Genomic DNA, 16859 nt, shown 5'->3' with positions numbered 1-16859 from the left:
CGGATCACTACGATTAAAATAACAAACCAATAACCAAATATTTCTTGTAGTTATTTAAAAGGTTCTTTGAGTTATGGTTGATTTTATTAAAAAAATAAAAAATAGATACTAATTGATTAGAAGCATTTTTTAGGGAACCATCAGTTCCATGCAATATATGGACGGACCACGCATGGTACTAGAAGAAAGTTTTTTTACACGCCATAGATATTTACCATTGGCGAATCTCAATGGTTTTGCTTTTTTGATAAATTGTTTCTTATGGGAGCCAGGACCATCCAAACATACAAAATAGCTACCGTCTTCGAACGTCAGGCACAAACATATGATAAATTATTTTGAAAAACGGATAAATTACCGGCACATACAGTTTCATTTTCAACCTTTATCATATAATAAATAAAGAAATCAAAACGGGCCAGCCAAAAAACCTAGATTGTGTAGATTTTGAGGCCAAATTAGCACGACGTGCAGTTTTTCTTTTTTTTGGTTTTCGCACAGTATCGGGGAGACATTTGCAAGAGAAAGAAAAAATAATAATCTTCAAATATGGACCTTTTCATCAAAACTGTCTTACACCACATATCCTCAACATATTACAAGAGAGATGGAGAACATGAAACATATGAAAATATCAAATTGTATGCATTTACAGGGCTCTTGATCTGTTATTGGTTGGTTTAAGTGGTCACACACGGTTTAATATTCACAATTTTGTTTTATGATTAACATAGTCGAATGCAGTATTTACAACAACGTTTTTACATCTTTACTTTTACTCTATTATATTTCATTTTTGTATACCTAATATCCTAATTTATAATATTAAAACTGTTATTTTATGTGTGAACTTATTTTATTAACTTACGTTTATCACATTTCATATTCCCTTCTCAAAAATGTTTTCCCTCTCTGTTGTAATAAATTAAGAAGTTAATGACAATTTTTCTATAAATAACCGAAATAATATCAGTTTGGTGGTAAATGATGTAATATACATATACATATGTACTTGTATAGTAAAAGGATAAAAATACAGATACAATGAACAACATCTTACAATTTCTCTCTTCAACAGAACTGCTTCCACAATAGTCCGTTGTGCCGAAGAGCTTACGAGAATCGGATCAGGAGGATCTAAAGAACGCAAAGCCACAGCAGCATCACGATTCACTATTTACAAGGTCAACAAAGCCAGCAAGAAGAAAAGGGAAAAGTCTTCGGCCAAGAAAGAAAGGAAGGCAACTAAGACCTTGGCCATTGTGCTTGGTAAGAAAATGTTTATCTTCTTATTATGTTATTTTTATTTGAAAATAATATTTGCCACTTATAAACAAAAAGGTTTTTTTTGATATAGCACATATAAGATATTTGATATTTAAATAGCACCTTTTGAAACTTTTTACTATAAATATGATCGAAAACATTTAAGTTTGGAAGTGAAAATTCTTGGAATGGAAGTTCATTGTAATTAATTATAGACATAAAAGACGAGTGCTTCTTTAATTCACAAATTTGGAATATCCGGTGACCAGTTTCATCGCTCTCACGACATCTTCAAGACTGGTATACTTGCTAAGAAATTCAATGTATTTATACAAAACACAGGTAAGTATAGAGAATTCATAATTATATGATAATTAATTTAATTGTCTTAATGCTCACGAAGGATGGGACAAGTAAAAAATTGTATGAACAATACTTAAACTAAAATAAAAATAAAATAAATAAAACAACTTTGTTTTTAACCACTAATTTTTATATTTCACCGACCGGTTTCAAAGCAAACAAGCTTCTTTGTCAAGGTTTACGTAACTAGAGAAATGATTCCTTTTTATTTTATTTCTATCATGTTCACTTAATACTACACGTGGACCCAATAAATCAAGTGTTTTTTTCTTACACGGGTGGTAATTTGATATCCTTATTTTCGAAGTAAGCCAGGAGAGGACTAAAAGAAATATTGTTTATTTGGTTATTAATTATTGTTTTCTTATTATAAATCGCTTTTTTTAATTTTTAAGATTTCTGAATTGTCTAATTTTAATATTTTATTTTCAATATGAAGTACTTTTAATCCAGTGTCTTTATTGAAATTATGATTATTTTCTATCAGACGATTTGCAAATTCGGAAAAATTATTATTATTTACTCATCTTAAGTGTTCCTTTACTCTAATATTAAAGTTTCTTTTAGTTTTTTCTAATGTAGATTGAATCGCAATCATTACAATTTAATTGGTATATTCCAGGTTTATTATATTTATGGACTTTGTCTTTGTGATTTTTTAACAATGTTCCAATATTATTAGTTGTGTAGAAAGCCGGTTTAGTGTTTGATGGTAGGGAATTTGATAATTGTTTTAAAAAAAAAACCACCTGATTTATTGGGTCCACGTGTAGTATTTAGTGAACATGATAGAAATAAAATAAAAAGGAATCAATTCATTAGTTATGTAAACCTTGACAAAGAAGCTTGTTTGCTTTGAAACCGGTCGGTGAAAAATAAAAATTAGTGGTTAAAAACAAAGTTGTTTTATTTATTTTATTATAATGAATAACCACAAAGTTAGTGCTTCAAATATAAAATTGATAATACTTAACTTATTAGAGATATCATTATATCAACTCATTAGTTAACCTGAAACACTTCGTTAATGATCCTGAAGACCAAAATAATTTAATTCAATTCACTTTTATATAATTTAGAATGTTCTATCCATATCTCTGTTTTGTATAAATACATTGAATTTCTTTATAAATATACCAGTCTCGAAGATGTCACGAAAGTGATAAAAACCGGTCGCTGGATATTCCAAATTTGTGGATTAAAGTATCATTCGTCTTTTACTTCTATAATAAAATATGATCGATGTTAAAAAAATGTCTTAACATAAATAAACTAATTTAAGAGGCATTGAGTAAAACTACATAAATATTATGTACTAATTGTTAATAAAAAAATGTTTATAACCCCTAACCGATTTTTCTATGTCTACCGGTTTTGAAACGTACTCGTCTCTTCGTCGGGACACCAATTAGACCAACATGCAAAACCTACTTTACACCTTCACCATAGTTGTTGAACAAAAATATGAAACCAACACAACGTGCATTTTAAAAAGCATTGCTTGGATGCACTAACTAAATTATTAAACAATGTTATGTTGTGGGAGAAGTAACAACAATAAAAAAAAACCTAATTTATTTAATTAACCTAATTATCATAAACATAATAAACAATAAAAACCCAAAATAATAATAAAAAACATAACCAATATATATAGACCAATAAAACAAATTTTATAAACAGTACACACATTTTACCTATTTGGCTTGATCCACTCATCGATCCGTGCGCAACCCACCTCCACTATCCATTTCTTAATAGCAATTTTATATTGTGAGAACTTACTAATTGTCCTTATGGATAATGGAAGTAGATTGTACACTTTAACCGAGTAATAGGCCAATCCTCTTAGACCGAAGGTTGTATTTATTTTTTTGCAGCATCAGGGTGGAGTATCTAGTAACTCTTGTATTTGTAACGGAAGGTAGAGAATAATGTTTACGTGCGTATAGTAACAAAGCTTTTACATAAATTTTTTTTAGAGATTTTACATTAAGATTTTCAAATACACCGAGGGAGCTAGTTCTGATTGGGACTCTTAAGATAATTTTCATTTAAGCTTTTTGTTCAATTATTTTTTGATTGATCAGTGTGTCATTTGCACATCCCCATCCAATTATTCCATATTCCAAAACTGATTGAGTTATTGCGTAATATATTGTTACAAGTTCTTTTAGGTTTATTATAATTCTTATAGTTTTAAAAAAGTAAATTTGCTTTTTCAATTTATTTTTAATATGGTCAATTTGATTAGTTCATCTTAAATTCCCATCTTTATAAATTCCCAAATATTTAATTGAATCTGTTGGACTGGTTTATGTTAGTTTATATGGCTATTTTGTGCACTGTGTATCATTAGCCATTCTGCCTATATTTGAACATTCACAATTACTCAACTCTTCCATCGGTCAACTATTATGTATATGAGCTGAAACCTTTTTTAATGTGAACTCAAAATATTGATAAATTCACGCTAAGTCGTTTTTCAATATAGGTACCTATTTATTTATTCATTTGATTCATCATCATCATCATTTTTCCCTTTCCGCACTTAATGTATTTATTAATTATTATGTCTATTATTATTATGTTTGTATTTATTATTATATTTATTAAATTACATATTCTACCTTATATGAAGATGTGTACTATTATTACTTTATTGTATTTGTTTTTACTTTCAATTAATTACCGAATTGAATTATAAAATTACTATTAATTATTAATAACATATTGCCATGTATTATTATATAACTTTTCTGCATTCCATTTTTCAAGATGTATAAATTTTTATTATTTATATTTTTCTATTTTTATTTTGTACATAGTTTAATATAATAGCAACTAAAGAACTTTTAATTTATCAAATGTAACTGAACTCTTTAAACTTGAATTCTTGAAATGTATTCATAAATTGGCCACTGATGTAATTGTAAACGAAGAATTAAAACTTGAAAAAAACTGTAGTAAACATGAACACAATACGATAATATCAGAATTATATCTTATACAACCTTTTAAAACGAGAAAAGGACAATCGAGACTTATAAACCATGGACTGAAATTAAATAATAAACTACCAGACAAAACTAAACAAAAGTTTCAGACAACCTTTACAAAAGATGTTAAAAATATTATTATTAACAGTAAAATGTGAATTTTAAAAGTAAAAATATTTTATCAAATGTATGTAACCCGTAAAGGTTTATCAATAAAAAAATTAAATAAAAAAATGTTAATAAATGTTTTTGATTTATACATAGAAGAGTCCCGACTTAACACGGAATTTTCTAACAATTCGGGACATAAAAAATCAAAATTGTGTATTTAGTGCATTAAATAAATAAATAAATAAAATGGTGCATAAGGCACTGCATTGGTACACCAATCGCTGCGAGTCTTAAAAAAAAAGTTACATGAAGGTAAGATGATCAGTCTTACGCTTCAGAGTAAAAACACCCTTTTAAATAAATATTTCTTTTTATTATGTCAGAAATCAAACCCGAGACTTCTGAGCGCTGAACATTACAGCACGAGGCCGTTTGATTCAGTAGGTCCATATTTGAAAAAAGCAGTAAATAAGTTTTTTGAAAATTTAAATTATATTTTTAAATGAATTACCGCTAATCTTTTTATTTCTCTTAAATTCAGTGGAAGTTTTTCCTCTTTTTCTGCTTCTTTATTACCTGGAAACTTTGTTAATGTGGAAATAAATTTAAAAGTGCACTTTTATACTTCTCCACGGCTGTAATAAAATTAGCCGTACTTTACTCGAGACTTAACGATCTGTGCAATGGAAATGGATCCACGTGCCAAAATAGAGAATTAAGCGTTATTATTTCTCTACTCTAAAAACTTATGTGAAAAGAACCTGGAAAACGAACACCCTAACAACTTTACTCTAAACCCGTCCATAGTCAGGTAAAAATATATTACGGTGGTGGTAGAGTGGGGTTTTTAAAACCCTTTAACTAAATGCTGATTTTTAACAAAGCGGCTAGGCGTAACGTTTTCATTATTTAAAAAAATATGTCATTCCTTTTTCCTCACTCAGTGGTGCATATCGGACTGCATTAGTAAACGAAATGCAGCCTTATTTGATGTTCTTATACAACATAAAGATACATTCTTTAAACAGGTTGACTACTGGTTAAGCCATAACTTCTCTAACTATGCTAATTGTATGCAATATCATTGAATAAACTCTCTTAAAAATCGCAAAATAATGTTAAAACAGTTATTTTATACAAATGAATAAATATTCAAATTAATTTCCTCACTCTACTTGAAAGACTTCCATTCCGCGTGCCATCTAGACCGACAAGACAAAATCTTCTGTTTTACACAGACAACACGTCAACAGAGTATTTAAAACAATCAATTATACCTCTCATAAATGCGAGCAATATAACAATATATTTACCGATGCAAATATTTTTTATGGTAATTTATCTAAATTTAAGTCAAAAATCATAGAAACATTGAAAGAAGCAGATATTATTTAATTTTATTATTAAAGAAATATATTTTTAATTTTTTATCTTTTACATTTGTTACATTAAACTTAATTTAAATTATTTTGTAAAGTATAAACAATTTTTTTGGTATGTGCATGAGTGTCCTACGCTAATATAAAAAAAAAAAAAATATTTCTGTTCATGCTGTTGGTTTACCTAATAAAATAAATGAATAACAATAAGATGATTGGTCTTATGCTTTAGGTGCAAGTCCAAAAAAATAAAGTTTTGGAGAAGAGTAATTCTTTTTTTTTCTGTAAAAAAAACTCACTGGGCAAAACCCGTATCGAAACATTGATAAAAAAAATAAAATATACTCCTAGTTACGATAGATGGCATCTAAACAATAAACACATACAATATTATATAATATTAATAATATATAGAACTGTTCTTACATAAATTGTAAAAAAAAAACGTATAAATAAATAAGTCATCATTTACCTTTCTTCGCCAAGTGGTGCATAAGACGCTGCATCGGCAAATCAAATGCAGCGTATTTCAACTATTATTTCTAGAAACAATGAAATATTGTTAAAACATTTTGAAACTATTAAACAACCGTCAACATTGATATTTCATGTATACGGAGATCAATTCACGAACTTTAACCTCTTGGCGCGTACCGCACCACGTGTGGGGCGGGAAAAATCCTGCTCAAGAAGCGTATGGCCTTACGGTTGGGACCAAGTACTTATTTCTTTATAAAACCCAGATACTGTCTGTTAAAATTGAGTCTGAGTAAATTTGATTACTTTTGACATTTATGGACGATTCGACAATGAAAAATAAATCGTTTTTAAAATATTTATTTTACCGACCGAGATACAGTCATTTTAAAATTTCAAAAATATCTTACTACTGTAGAGGTTAAGCATGGTAGGTAAACGCGTCAACCACTACACAACGAAGCAGACTTATCTTCACGTGATTCCCTTAATCGGATTTTTTACCCAAGAGCAGCCATCGAGTCGAAAATGCTCGTTTGGGGTTCTGGTTCCATTTCACCAATCTTCATATACCTGGAAACAGAGATTAAAAAAAATCAATTATATTATTTTTTTACGCTTTATTTTTAAAATTTTAAAAATTTAATTAAATAAAAGAATAGATGTGTTATCTAACTTACATGCGACGAGCTCTAGCGGCCAATCGAGTTTCGTACATCGTCAAAAAATAATATTTTGCAATATTAGTTAAAAGCACTGTTTTTAAAAAATCTGCCTATCCATCTCTCAGTATTTTACAAAAACATTTTTTCTGTGTATGTTACACCCACCTCGCTAGTGCCGGGTTGAAGGGTTAATGGGTTTGAGTCACAAATTCAAAGTTTAGCAGAAGAGTCTAAGAAAATTATTTAATGTCATAATTTTTCTCGAGAAAAACCGAATTGAAAGTTTTCAAAACAAAACTGGACAGTATTTAAAGAGAACTTATATTATAGTTTCTATCTAGATAGACCAAACTTGTAAATTCTAAAGAAAGCTTTTAACATGCTTTGGCATTATTTTCAGAATTATCTAAGTTAATAAATTAGTCTGTTCACCACTGATTCTGGTAACGTATATTATATATTTCTGTTGATATAAAAATACACATTTATTTTAAAAGGGACATTTTAGTTATATCGGTAAAAAGCTATTTTAAGTGAAAATGTATTTAATATGGTTAGATTATTGAATATGAATTTGTTTGTGACGTATGAATATTCAAAATTCTTACACCAAAAATTCGTTTTAAAATTCAAAAAAAATATTAAAAAACAAATCAATAAATTTATTTTAAGCATACTTAGAAAACATGATTTTTCAAGGTGAATTTTTTAATTGGTAAAATTATATTTAAAAATATAAAAAAATTTTGCAAAAATTATCGAACTAAAAAAATCGAACGATAGTTCTTTTGATAAAAAGTGTATGAAACTAAAAAAATGGGAGAATTTGGTTAAAATATAATAATATATGATGTTTTACAAAATAATTAAATAATTTTTTTAAATACGACACACTGACAAAAAAAAAAGTTGAATCACTCAAACTCTTAATTGCTGCTCCAATTTTAAATTGATTTAAATTCGTTCAGTTTTCGGCTGAAGATAAGATTATATCTTATGGTGAAATATTATATACACAATAGTCTATAAAAATGTAATGCATTTGGGCAGAAGAATGGCAAAAAAATTTCATTTTATTTATTTCGCTTTAGTAAGTTGACATTTAGGTACACCTAATAATGAGTTATTTTATGTACCTGAAATTGGTTGCGTTCTTATGTTCTTAACTTGTTTGTGACGTTAACACGTAACGTTTATATTCAACGAGCTAAACCCGGCAATGCTTATCTTTTGCTTAATTTAAGTACAAACTCGTACATATGTATATATTAAATGAACACAATTAAAGTTTGATATCAATTATTATATTTATTTAAAATTAGATATGTACATAAACATTATTATTTTTGTTTATCGGACTACATAAATTGTGAGGATATTCGGTGAAAGGAAATTTTGATAAATAGGCATATGAACATTGTTTTTCTGTCACTGTCTTGAAGATGCCTCCCCGATGCTATGCGAAAAAAACAACTGCATGTCGAACCTTTTACGCCCAACTAAAATAGACGAAATCAACGTTTTACTGTCCCTCTTCTGCACCTCAAAACTAAAAAAATTTTCTTCTTTTTTTAATGTAGAGTATCAAAATGAAATTTTTTGTGTCGGTATATTATGTCTTTTTTAAAAAATGATAATCATATTTGTTTACCATGCGCCCGAAGGCCGGGAAAAAAACTGGATATTTTTGTGGGTTTTTTTATGGTTCTAGTTCTCATAATAAACTATTCATCAATAAAGCAAAACTCTTGAGACACGCTTTTGGTAACGATTTATTTATCCAGGGTGAAAATACGGGAATACGTTTGTAAAAAGAAAAATCAGACTGCGTTTCCTCTCAAGATAAAATAATAGTAATTTTACTGACAAATTTTGCTTCAAAGTGCTTTTACGTAACCAAAGAAACAGGTTCGGTTTTCTTAATAAAACTATTGACCCATTAGTACACATAGACGCACCCTAAGCCCTCTAAAATTATGAAATTTAACTCATGCCCAAACGCTCAGTCATGAACAACGCGTGTTAAGTCATTCTTTAACCGCCAGCCGGTTTTGTCTGATTGTGCGTGAAAGCGTATAAAAACTGTTCAGATAAAAGAAAAAAGATGGTGTAACTTTTCGTTGATAAGTAGGTACTTGTTTATGTTTGAATTTCAAAACAAAAAAATACTATTATTCAAATATAGAAATCTTTCGACAAATGTCAAATTCTGCTCTTTTACCAACAGAAGTGCACTTTTTTCTAGTAATGCAATTTTCAAAAAATGTTTAATTCATATACGCTTAATGCGTCAGTTAATATTATTTTATCGTTACTGAAAATCCATTAAAAATAAATAAATATGAATAAAAGGAAATAATCTGATTGGGATCCATAAAAAACAATTGTTGTTTGTAAACATTCGAAAACAACCTTTTTAATACACAAAAAAACAACATCCTTCCATTTTTTTGTATATGCATTCTCGACTAATGCAGCCCCAGTAACGACAAAAAAAATATTTATTGCGTCTATGTTTTTTTTCTACTTAACAGATTGAAGATTTCAAAAACTTTATAACATGCTCATGGCAAAGATCTACCTTTGGCTGAAAACCGCACGTAAATCGGTCCAGTATTTCAGCCTATTGAAGACACACATACAAACATTGTTCTTTGTAAATATAGATATGTTGCCCATTAAAAATGCCTAAAATTTACTTTTTTTTCATGGAATCACAAAATTGTACAAGTTACCATCATTTTGACTTTGAATTATTAAATATTCATAAAACAATTCAACTCAAAAACAGAAATATAATATTCCATAAAACGAGTTTCAACTAGAATACAAATGCAAAAATTGCAATTATTTGCTGTTTTTTTTTGCTCCGTCAAAACCTCCATTTTTTCCATTTTCAAACAAAAAATTTCACATTTTTGTTTTTTTTACCTAGAATCACAGGCTAATGATACTTTATATTTCGATGTGTTTGCTTTGCATTACATTCTATCAACAAAAAATGTGCGGCTTTCCCTTAGCATAATAAAAAATATTCCTCAATATTTTTTTCATTTACAATTTAACACAGCGCACATATTTTTCCAAATTACTCGCGTATTTATTATTCATTTGAACCACTCCATTTTGGAATATTCGTTAAATGGTACGACTACAGGAAATTATGTATTTTCATAATTTATGACAAAACATCCGTTTTGTTGTTCCATTGGATGGGTTTGACGCCTACTTTATCCTGTCAGGGGTTGGAAAAATGACAAGACTCAGTTTATAAAAAAATAATTTAATTTAATTTATGAAATTATCTTTTTAAGTCATTTTTAACCATAAGCATACGGTATGAAAAAACTTTTTCTAGTCACTGTGTGGCAACCTGAAGTTCATCATAATCATTTTATGTCCACTCCATAGTTGGAGCATATGGTGTCTTCGAAGATCATCCAGGCATCTCTGTCATATGCCTGCTTCTGTGCATCTTCCCAAGTTAGGTTCCCGTTCCGTATTTCTGACATGAACCGACGACATACAGTCAGCAGTGGACATCCAAGACATCCAAAACCTGATGCTTTGTAAAGTAGGCAAGTGGGTTTAATGCTCTCAGGAGATATCTACAGTACACAGCCATGCCAACCGTATCGCTTCCGTTTGATAGAAATTGTCACTGGAGTTTACTGCGTTCGTTCTCATATTACTTCAAATCTTTCAAAGACAAGCAACCGCTACTTAAGATTATTAGGAGAGATTTTTACTCTTAATTTCGAATTTTGCTGTTTTAGACTTAAGTGAAGTGTCACGATTTGCATCCATAGAAAAGAATAGGTTTCAAACAAGCGTTATAATTTGGTTTGCATTTGGCAACCTCACGTTACCTTAGATTAACCTTAGATAACCTGAAGTTATGAAATAATTGCCTGATAATCGCTGTCTTTTTTCATGTTATTAAAATAACATATGTATCTTGCTTAGTGACCTAATTCGATAACATTTCTTTCTCTCTCATAAAGGCTTTATACATATTTAATATTTGTTTTAGGGTACTCGATATTTCCGGAGATCCCGATAGTCAAAATATTTAATTGAAAATTATCCAATGCAAGTAAAATATTATTAGCTTGTCGTTGAAGTCGTGTAGCAAACTTATGAATCAAAGGTCCGAGTAACAAGCCCCAACGTATAAAAACCTGATTTCAATTAACGTACCCGTTTTGCGCTTAATTTATTCATTTTAAAAAGGTTGGGTAATTTTTTTTTTAATGTTTGAATTACAAATTTTGTAAACTTCATAAATCAATGAAATTGAATTCAAAGTCACTCTGATTTATTTGCTGACGTATTTTTATTTCTTAAAAATAAACCTATTTTATTTTTAAAATTGAAAGAACGTTTTATGTAGGAGGGAGTGATGCTTGAAACTCCAAAATGTGCCTATGAGCCAGTAAAGTAGCTACATTCACAAAAATGTTATAAAATTAGGTAACTTGTAAAAAAGTCTAATTAATTAATGGTTTACAACGATATCTTTGGATACATTTTTAGCTTACCCCATTGAAAGCCTTTGCAATACCTATGATAATTTATGGGTTTATATTATCACATAAATAACATTCATGTTAAGTTCTTGTCGTAGAGTTATTCATATAGCATTATTTAGTTCCTATCAGTGTGGTTTCCATAAACTCGAGGGGTCCTTGCCACTTGTCCACAATTAGAATTACAATTAATACTTCATGAATAATTTATGAGAACGATACAATTTCTAGTTGGCAAGTTCTTGTTCAAACTATTTCTCATTTTGTAATTGTATTGCGATAAAAGCAATAGAGTTTAATATTTAAGATAAAAACGCATATCTATGGTTGAGGAGTGGACGAGGTGTGAAGATTGCCTCGTTCTAGGAGGAGGAAAATTTAGTAAGTGGACTTTATTGTTAGGAAGAAAGTTTGCGCAACTCCACTAACCTGCAGATGATGAGGCGTGACGTTTGCTGAAACCTGGCTGATGAAGCTGGCGGTCGTAAGACGCTGGCACAGCTCGTTTGTTGAATGATTTTGATGAAAGAAAATGCACATCACTCGTAGAATGTTATTTGTGTACTGATAATATAATGTTTTTTCCGGCACTCACACTTAGAATTATTGTTACATGGAGTACGCTAGAAAATGGGAAGGACGGGTAGGTAGATATGGATTTGGTTGAGAATTGGTCCAAACAGCTATTTTACTTATTTTCTTGAAAATGAATAGAATCCACCGGTGTTTGAAAATATTCAAGACACGATTTAATAATATATATATTATATTCTTTTGAGCGGATATGTTAAAAATTAAAAATCAATATACGTGTATCAGAAGACGTACCTATATATTTAGTTAGATCAAAATTTAGATTAAACAACTAGTATTAAAGAAATATTTGGCAAGATTATATAATTTATATTTAACATAATGTATACTATAACGAATTTGTTTAATTTGAATACGTACTCATAAAATACGTACTTTTATTATGTTAACGGAATTTATAAACACTATTTTGAGTTTGTCCAAATTTTTGTAGACAAGGACTGGATTCAACTCCCTGGGGAGCTGTTTATATTAATATATTACAACAGAGATGAAGAACATTTAAGAGAAGGTAATATAGAAGTCCAGGCATCTACAGGGCTTATGACCAGTCAATGGCTGGTTTAAGTGGCTACTTTGCACACTGTGTAACACTCACCATTATGCCTATATTTGAACATCTATATTCCTTCAATTCTTTCATATGTTGATGTTTGTGAAGCCAAAACGCTGAAACCTTTATTTATACGGATGAGATTCATCAAATTGAATTATTTCACCTACACACTATACTACATATCTTTGACTTCACAAACTTAACTCTTATAGACAAGGACTGGAATCAACCCCCCAGGGAGCTGTTAATATTAACATATTACAACAGAGATGAAGAATTTTTTATAGAAGGAAATATGGAAAACTAAGCATCCACAGAGCCTATGACCTAACAGATGAAAGAATTGAAGGAATATAGATGTTCAAATATAGGCAGAATGGTGAATGTTACACAGTGTGTAAAGTGGCCACTTAAACCAGCCATTGACAGGTCATAAGCCCTGTAGATGCCTGGACTTCTATATTACCTTCTCTTAAATGTTCTTCATCTCTGTTGTAATATGTTAATATAAACAGCTCCCCAGGGAGTTGAATCCAGTCCTTGTCTACAAAAATTTGGACAAACTCAAAATATTGTTGATTAATTACCTGGTCCATGAAGAAGTATAGAAATTGAAAAAATAATATTTTCAGGCGTTGCCTAGTATGTAGGTGAAATAATTCAATTAGATGAATCTCACCCGCATAAATAAAGGTTTCAGCTCTTTGACTTCACAAACATCAATAGATAAAAGAATTGAAGGAATAAAGATGTTCAAATATAGGCAGAATGGTGAATGTTACACAGTGTATAAGGTGGCCACTTAAACTAGCCATTGACAGGTCATAAGCCCTGTAGATGCCTGGACTGCTATATTACCTTCTCTTAAATGTTCTTCATCTCTGTTGTAATATGTTAAAAATTTATAAACAATTAATTTTTTTTTAAAACACAGGTCAAACAAATATATTCTGTCCCTACTTAGACTGGAAACGGTAAAACAATTAAAAAATATATATTTTAATACATTGATATACGTGTATTAGTGCAATCTATAGCAGAGCTTTCAAAGAAAAGCAGTTTGTTTGGCTTTATTTTTAACCGGGTTGTGGTCCCGTGGTAGTATTGTGGACTCACGGACCAAAAATTTGAGGTTCAATCCCACTATACCATAACTTAATTTCCATTTTTCCAGTGCAAGTTATTTACGGTTTTTGGGAAAAAGTCTAAAATTAAAATATTTGAGTAAATAATAACAACTCAAGTATTTTTTTTTTATTGAAAAAAAAATAACTAATAAGTTATAGTTTGGCAGTCCTGACCTGTATATTAGAAGAGTCGTATTTTTACAGTGGTTTCTTGAAATAAAATAAAATCAGAAATATTTAAAACCGAAATGAAAAGAAAAAAATAATAATTAAAACATGTTTATTGAATATTTGTATTTAATGTGTGTGTTGTTATAAAATTCCCGCTTTGATTTTTACTTTTAAAATCATATTTTTCTACTATTTGGTACTTGTCAAACGGGCATTTATGAAAAGCAAACTATTTCGTGAATTGTGATGACAAAGGACTTAAAAGTATTTTTGTAATGTGTTTTTTACAAATATTTTTGTTTTTTTTTATACGTTGAATAGAAACTACATAATATAATTTTGTGCAATTACCTATTTCCTTCAGGTGCTCGAAAACAATTACTAATTAATATATATGTATATATATATGCTACATAAGAATACATTATGTTTATACCAGCTTGATATAAAAACCTTGAAAAAAATTGAGACGATAAAAATTGTACGCAAAATTTTGTTGGGAAATATTTAAGATTTACAAAACTGTATTCAAAAATGCTCAGGTAGACAAATATAATATCAGACTTCAACACTACAACATAAAAAAATCATAAACAAATGTGGAACAGTAAAAAATACTGTTCAATGGCCTTAAATATAACATAATGAACAATGCAGACATTAAAATGTGTTACCTATCTACTAAAAAAATATATTGAAGACATATTTTAAATCAACATTAAACAGCACATTATGACTATAATAACCAAATGAGATGTAAAATGATTTGATATTGTAATATGTTACTAATAGCTCTTTAAAATATATTTTTAAAAAAAACGTATTTTTATAAAAATATATATTTTTCAAGGGGTTTGTGAAATGGGAATTTATAATAGTTATTTCGTTAGAGAAAATAGGCGTGAAAATTTACGTACCATTTCCTACAATCGTGAGATAGCATTTAGAGGAAATAAAGCTGTCTTAAGGAGCACGTTCGTATTTCAGAAATGTGAATAGTAATTTTTTACGTTTGTTTCGGCGCACAAAATATGTTGTTAAAAGCTTGTTTTGCATAATCACTCCGTGTTCTTTAGATACCATAGGATTGAGTTTGTCGTCACGAAAGGTGTTATTTTGGTTGAGATACAGGATGGCTGCTAATTCAAAGCCTATGTATGGCATTGTAAGAAACAATATTGTGTATTTTTATGTATTTCACAATCCTCCACATCGTAATTACAATCATTGTTTAATATCCGTTTTCTTTATTGGTATTTTTTTTAATATTTAATATACCTCAACATAAAAATTATAACTATATAAAAACAAACATTGCAAATTATATCATGTTGAAAGAATAAAAATTTTAATGTGCTATAAAAGAAGGTTTTTAAACATTCCTTTAATTATGTTTTAAATAAACTTTAGATATGAAGCATTTACTTTGTGTCTATTAATTTTATAATTAAATTAAAAATTAAAATGCTCTTTTTAACTCACAGTAATAATTTGCGCCCCGCTTCTATAAGTTGTTTTGTAGCCGCCCATATAAAAAAAAACCATTCTAGAATTGCCATTATTAAAATAAGTTAGAATAAACAACGAAACGACGGGCCGTAGATTCTAAGGTCGAGAATTACACATTTGTCGAAAAATAAAAAACCGAATTAAATATTTGCAACTCTTTTCTAAGAAATAGAGCAAAAAATATCTCCATAAGTGGGCATTGAATTATTTCTTTGAGATTTTTAACAACTTTTTATTATTATAAGTGTTAAAAAACGTAGTGTTTTGTTTTTTATTTTATTTGAAATATTTTACCCGTCCTTTTTGTGGTCTAATAATTAGTGCGTTTGCCATGCAAGAAGTCTCGATTTCAGTTCTCAATATGGTTTTTAATCTTAACAATAAAATTTACTGTACGTTTTTACATAAAACTGGCACCTGAAGCGTAAGACTGTCCATGTTATTAAAATGATCAAGATACGCTGCGGCTCGTATACCAATGAAGTGCTTTGTGCATCAAACTGTTGTAGAGAAATTTGATTTACCATAACTTTTTACCCATGTTTTAGCAGTTGAAAATTCCCCAAAAGCCGATAGACATCAGAATGAAAAAAATCGAATAACTTTGTTGAACTAAATTAAAGTGTTTGTTGGAAAATGTAAATATTAATTAAATGTATTTTTCCTTTCAACAGGTGTGTTCCTCTTCTGCTGGGTGCCCTTCTTCACCTGCAACATTATGGACGCCATGTGTACAAAATTAGGCTGGCAGTGCCAACCTGGAGTGACTGCCTTCATCCTGACCACCTGGTTAGGTTATATCAACAGCTTCGTGAATCCCGTCATCTACACTATCTTCAACCCAGAGTTCCGAAAGGCGTTCAAGAAACTGATGCATATGGGCACTTAGCCAATAAACTACATGGTCGTGTTCGCTCAGTAAATATTCTGTAGTTAGTCGACTATAAACTTCTTCTGAACTACTTGTGTTACTAGATCATTTTACAAAAGAGCTGAGGGTATTAGTTTTTTCACAGGGTCAAAATTATATTATCACCGCTGGCAATTTATCGCACAACTAAGATTACCCCTTTTTTATTATCTTAGTAATATCACATTTGCGTCTATTGGCAG

At 29.4% G+C, this 16859-nt stretch overlaps 1 protein-coding gene across 1 annotated transcript in view; it reads left to right on the top strand.

The window, feature by feature from the left end:
• The window catches only part of Dop2R (dopamine D2-like receptor), a gene marked incomplete at its 5' end in the record, with an annotated part of 123468 nt that extends 106833 nt beyond the window's left edge, over nucleotides 1-16635 (top strand). The window contains 2 exons of the mRNA XM_088235168.1: nucleotides 1079-1269; nucleotides 16421-16635. Of these exons, the coding sequence (XP_088091294.1) occupies nucleotides 1079-1269; nucleotides 16421-16635 (406 nt within the window). The remainder of the gene's footprint in view (nucleotides 1-1078; nucleotides 1270-16420) is intronic.
• Nucleotides 16636-16859: the final 224 nt, after the last annotated feature.

Source organism: Micrasema longulum, unplaced genomic scaffold (genome assembly GCF_059751315.1).
Source record: "Micrasema longulum isolate JH-2025_06_02 unplaced genomic scaffold, ASM5975131v1 h1tg001340l, whole genome shotgun sequence".
Lineage (NCBI taxonomy): Eukaryota > Metazoa > Arthropoda > Insecta > Trichoptera > Brachycentridae > Micrasema > Micrasema longulum.
The sequence above is the reverse complement of the archived record's forward strand: the minus strand, read 5'-3'. Positions and strand labels throughout refer to the sequence as shown.